This window comes from Sebastes umbrosus, chromosome 1 (assembly GCF_015220745.1).
Source record: "Sebastes umbrosus isolate fSebUmb1 chromosome 1, fSebUmb1.pri, whole genome shotgun sequence".
NCBI classification, from domain to species: domain Eukaryota; kingdom Metazoa; phylum Chordata; class Actinopteri; order Perciformes; family Sebastidae; genus Sebastes; species Sebastes umbrosus.
The window spans coordinates 43,886,736-43,892,735 of NC_051269.1; the positions used below are offsets into that span (position 1 = coordinate 43,886,736).

Consider the following 6,000-nt stretch of genomic DNA (forward strand, 5'->3'; position numbering starts at 1 on the left):
AAATTGCCAATATGTCTTGTTTGTTCCTTGTTACTGATAGAGAGTTCAATCATCCAATCCACCAAACAACTCAAAACAAGAGTCAACACCAACAGGAGAATACACTGTTTACCATTGACGGAGCATTTTGGCAAATTGTTCTTGGGCGCTCCCCACATCATCAGCTGTGCTGCTCATCCCACAAATACATGATCCTTACAAGTGTGACATCATTGTGAAGGTAAATAAACAGGCTTTCCAACCATGTAGAATACAATGACCATTAGCATTGATACAACAGAGAAATAATCCACCAAACACAAGTTTAACTACTTTGTTTTTCCAGTTTATATAGAGTCTACATCACAGAGGAAGCCAGCGAACATATTCTTTCTTTTGGGATAAGAACTAAACGATGTTTCCAAGCAGCAGCAGCAGCAGCAGCAGCAGCAGCAGCAGCAGCAGCTCATAAACAGAATATATATCTGCATATTCCAAATATAAATGGAACATTAATATGCATGAAAACACGCTGAATGATACAATCTTCCTCTCTCTGAGTCTCCCTGTGTGTGTGTGTGTGTGTGTGTGTGTGTGTGTGTGTTCAGTAGTAGGGGGGGAGTAGATAAGTGAATAGTTTGAAGTTGGAACCTATGAGCTTTTTTCATCAGTTCTGACAGCAGCCCTAGACGGAGTTGGCCATATGGTTGGAGCACATACCGCGTAACCAGAGCGTTGCTGCATGTCTCTCTCTGCCCTCGTCTCCTGTCGGTCTCTATGCCATCAGCTATCAAATAAAACCTACAATTCCCTGTCCATGTGGTTTTATGAAATAGTGGCGTGGTGGCTGCGTGATTCACGCGTCGGGTGTTCACACCAGCTGCGTTTCTGCTGCTGTCAGCTCTTTCTTTCTACATAGAGTTTGCTTTTTAATGTCCGTTTCACTTCATTATAAATATCATTTATATTTATTTTAGTCAGAGAAAGATTCAGAACCGTGTGGTAATTTATAAATAATAGTAATAATCCACCATTAAAACTCCGTACTATATTCATTCATGGAGCTCTGCAAGTCACTGCATGTTCTACAACACTGTCCGGCACATATTTCCTTCATTTGTTAACAAATGAAGGAAAAAAAACGCTTGAGGGCTTTTATTTTGAAATGAAAGCAGGAAATGTTAATTTTAAAATAAATCTTTACTTCTTTTTCATGTCCATAACATTTTCTACAAATAGACATGTAAACTGTAGTAATGTTGCTGATATGATGTTAATATACAGTCAATAGATCACCTTCACTGTCTGTTGCTGCTGTGAACCGCGCGGCTCGTGGTAAAAATAGGCGAGACCTCAAATCTCTAGAAGAGACGCAGCTGAGACGAGATGAGACGCAACTGAGACGCGGGCAGTGCGGCTGCTCTAACCTGTTAACACGGACGCCAGAATAAAAAACAACAGGTAACGCAGCTGATGTTGGCTTTAGACGTCGGCTGCTGGTGTCGGCTGCTGGCTTTAGACTCCAGTTTGTGTTTGTGTTGAGGAACCGGAGCAGGACGAGTTACTTACTTCCCCTCGGAGCCGTAGCTGTTCATGCTGTCCTCTATAGACTCGTGGCTGGCCTGTCGGACAGTCCGGCTGGGCATCTCTACGGCCAGACCCGTCTCTGTGCTCCTCTGGATGCCTCCCTTCAACTTCCTGCCCTCCGTATCCACTGCAGGGAGACAAACACACACACACACACACACACACACACATTCAGCTGCTGTACACGTGTGGAAATGGGTTTATATCCACCACAGTAGATGAAATACGTCTATAAATACTGAGGCCAGCGATGGAGTTGATTGTTTGGTAACAAAACTGAATATTGGAAAGAATCTCCCCGTTTGTGTCTAAAGCGATCAGTCAAAGCTGTTTATGCGTTCATCCCGCCGTGACCTCGGAAGAAGGACAACCGCGGTGATGAGAAATCATTTTAACAAGGCCAAGGACAAAAGCACCCGGTTTCTCCTCAGAGCAGAGACATACATCTCGTTGCAAAATAGACCACGAAATCAATGCTCGGCACACTTAATGGGGCCGATGTGTGGCTGCAAGGTGTCCTGAGTGTGTCTGTGTTGATGGAGGTCGAGTTTATAATGAAGTCCTCCAGTACCAGGTCTCTAACCTTGTTTTCAGGACAGGACAGGAAAGTTGTTTTCCTTTAATAGTGAGAACAGAGACACATGCACTATTTCTGTAAAATGATAATGCGTGTTTTACTGCGAGTTTTCTGGCTGAATAAACTCCACTAAATGAGCGGATTAAAGTTAAAGTCAATGTATTTGTGCCTCTCCGGAGGTGTTAGAGTTCCTGTGTTCCAGCCACAGATGATGTCTGACTCTCTCTTTCTCCACAGACAGTTTCAGTCACCTTAATGGAAAGAAAGATGCTTTAGGAAGTCTGACACACACGAGCACAGCGGCATGAAGTAAGTTCTGCAGTTATTACAGAGCGACCTAGAACGGTGCTATTTCTATCGTCCACTTGGGACGGGACGCTGGCAGATTTGGGTTACTGCTTCTGCTTCCTGCCTGGTTCCATATGATCAGTTATGGCCAGCGTTAGTGCTACAGCATGCACAGCAGCACGGTCATACATCAACAGTAGTGTCACTGCAGCCCAGTTCAAAGGTCAAACACCTGGGATATTCATCAGTAGGCTGTGGCGGATACACCTGCATTTACAGTCTGCATTCAGCCGACGCCGTCATTCAGATTGATTTAGCATGATGAGCTTTAGAGGGACATAAGCCTAAAACTCATCGGATTACCAGCAATGAAAATTGGGTCAGGATGCACTTTTAATGCTTGTGAGTAGCGAGCAACTCCGAGGTCTGAGAAGTGAAGTCAACGCTGAAGAGCCTTAAACCTGCATACTTTCTACCAGCCAGCAGGGGGCAACTCCTCCGGTTGCAAAAGGTCGCTACCACAGCGTTTTCCGGCCTGGGAGTTGTCCGTGTTTTCACTTCAAAGTTAATTGTGAAATTTTTGGTCGCCAGAAAATGTCTTATTCATCATTTGGTTGTCCTTAGCTCCACCCTCTCCTGTCCTTATCTCCACCCTCTCCTGTCCTTAGCTCCACCCTCTCCTGTCCTTATCTCCACCCTCTCCTGTCCTTAGCTCCACCCTCTCCTGTCCTTAGCTCCACCCTCTCCTGTCCTTAGCTCCACCCTCTCCTGTCACTTCTGGTTGCAAAAGACCAAGATGGCGACGGCCAAAATGCCAAACTCAAGCCCCCAGGAAGTGCGCCGGTCGTCGATCCCGACTTTCGTATTGGCCAAACGGCAGTACTGTAACCTCTGTGTCAGTCACGTGATGCCATCTGGCCCAAAAAGACTTTTTCCCATAGACTTCCATTGAGGATCATTTATTTAGAGGGGAATCAACTCCCCAGTACGGACACTCTAATAGTCCTTATTTAGATCATTAAAACGTACTAACAGCTGAATCAGAGTTATTTCCCTTCCTCCGTTCATCTGAATGAGACCCAGACCGAGGCTGGAGCGCCAAGCCGTGACGACGGCGTGACGTTGGGACTCTGTGACCGATCCTGTGACCAAGCGGACGCTACTCCGCTACTACTTGACCGGAGCCCCGCCTCCAACGCTGGATCCAGTTCTCTTTATACATCCATGACCAAACTCAAGGTTGGGTGACGTCACGATGACTACGCCCACTTCTTATATACAGTCTATGCCTGTGAGTAGGGATGCCACAACAACCAATACATTGGTACCAAGTCGATTCCAAAATTATGAAAACGTGACGGTGAGACGAACGGCGTCCCATCGTCCCATCGTCCCATCGTCCCATCGTGCCATCGTCCCGGGGACGAGAGAGAATTTCTACATTGTGAACAACATCTGTGTTGAAATGGCAGGAGGAGAGCTAGTAACGGTATCTGTTGGCAGCTGGTGGGCAGCACTAGTCCTGTTTGGCTAAATAACGGAGCTAACGGCTAACGTACGGAGGTTGCATTGAGTTACATTATGATATGTTCAAGCTCTATTCAGTAAAATGATTATTGGGCAAATGTGTATTGGGCGGTGGATCATAATGGGATTTATAATTAATTCATAAAAAAACAGTATTAAAGGATTGTATATTGAAGATTTATTGTTTTGTTTTTTTACCGTGGTATCGAATTGGGTATCGATAATCGTGGAATTTCACTGTGTTGGTATGGACTATAAAATTCCTGAACATCCCCCCCTCCCTAATCATGCCCTGCATCTGGATTTACAAACAAACAAGTCTTCCTTACTCTCAGTCCAGCAGCCCAACGTGCACTACTGTGGTGAAAGCAGTCACGAGTCAGACTCGCTTTTACCAGCATGATGCTTCACAGAAACAGACAAACATATATTTAGTTTGCTGACACAGATGAAGCTGGTGGACACAGACTGTGTCTCCGGTATAAACAGTTCACTACGGGCCACTTCACGCCGGAGGTCGAGTTAACAGAATGACACGCTTCACAGTCTGCAGACTTTAACAGTCTGGACGATTACCACGCCGAGGCTCAGATCTGTCAAGAGATCGACTCCAATATTATCACTGTTAACTGCTGCAACACATCTGATGTCCTGGGGGGGTCACGGTGAGAGTCTACCGAGCCACCCCCCCTCATAGTGGCCAAGTGGTGGTACTACAACGTCGTCTAAACTAAACCTCTATAACTTGGTGGATCTTTTTTTTGTTGTTGAGGTAAATCAGCTCCCCAGTACAAACGCTTGAATAGTCCTCATTTAGATTATTAGGTCCTTAAAGTTATAAAACGCACTAAGAGCTGAATCCAGTCATTTTCCTTCCTCTGTTCATGTGAATGAGACCCAGACCGCAGGGCTGGACCGCGGGCTGGACCGGGGGCTGGACCGAGGGCTGGACCGCGGTCCATATAATGTCCCATAATGCAACGCTGAAAATGACCATTGTGTGACTCCACAGCTGTCAGCGATGATGCAAAAATGATGATTGAAAAGTGTCCGAAACCTCAATTTACTGCTCACTGCTCAGTAAACTAATGTTTATTACATAGGGAGTAATGAGAGAGTGAATGAGGGAGTGATGAGAGAGTGAATGAGGGAGTAATGAGAGAGTGAATGAGGGAGTGATGAGAGAGTGAATGAGGGAGTAATGAGAGAGTGAATGAGGGAGTGATGAGAAAGTGAATGAGGGAGTGATGAGAGAGTGAATGAGGGAGTGATGAGAGAGTGAATGAGGGAGTAATGAGAGAGTGAATGAGGGAGTGATAAGAGAGTGAATGAGGGAGTAATGAGAAAGTGAATGAGGGAGTGATGAGAGAGTGAATGAGGGAGTAATGAGAGAGTGAATGAGGGAGTGATGAGAGAGTGAATGAGGGAGTGATGAGAGAGTGAATGAGGGAGTAATGAGAGAGTGAATGAGGGAGTGATGAGAGAGTGAATAAGGGAGTGATGAGAGAGTGAATGAGGGAGTGATGAGAGAGTGAATGAGGGAGTAATGAGAGGGAACATCTATACTATTTAGTATTGATGCTTTATTGTAACAGCAACATTTTAGTCTACTGGTATTTTAAATTTGGGGGACTATTTAGTATTGAAGTCATATTGTGACAGCAACATATTTCAGTGTTTTTAATGACAATTGTCTTTATGGACCTGTGATAATAAACGACAAACTAAAGTCAGTTTATATTGGTAATTATGATCAGATGAGAAAAATAATGATATCTATCTATAACTCAAATACTCTAAATGCAAACATACACCAAAATATACGTGGTCAAAAGAAAAATAGTGATTTAACTTTTAAAATGTGTTTATTTAATACATTTTATTCAGTGATGATTTTATAATCATAATCATATAAAAATGAGACGATCCCTTTGAAAGCAGTCTGCGTTTCTTTCATAGTGAGCAGTCCAGCTACGAGTAGTGACCCTGAAACACGGATGTTTACGGCTATAAGGAGACAGATGTGAGGGCAGCCAGCATCT

General features: G+C 44.4%; 1 protein-coding gene across 2 annotated transcripts in view; it reads right to left on the bottom strand.

Annotated features, from left to right (window-relative positions):
- rims4 (regulating synaptic membrane exocytosis 4) overlaps positions 1–6,000 on the bottom strand; it is a 48,350-nt gene that overhangs the window by 18,728 nt on the left and 23,622 nt on the right. For both annotated transcript variants that reach the window (XM_037770475.1, XM_037770482.1), the window contains exon 2: positions 1,549–1,693. In XM_037770475.1, the coding sequence (XP_037626403.1) occupies positions 1,549–1,693 (145 nt within the window). The remainder of the gene's footprint in view (positions 1–1,548; positions 1,694–6,000) is intronic.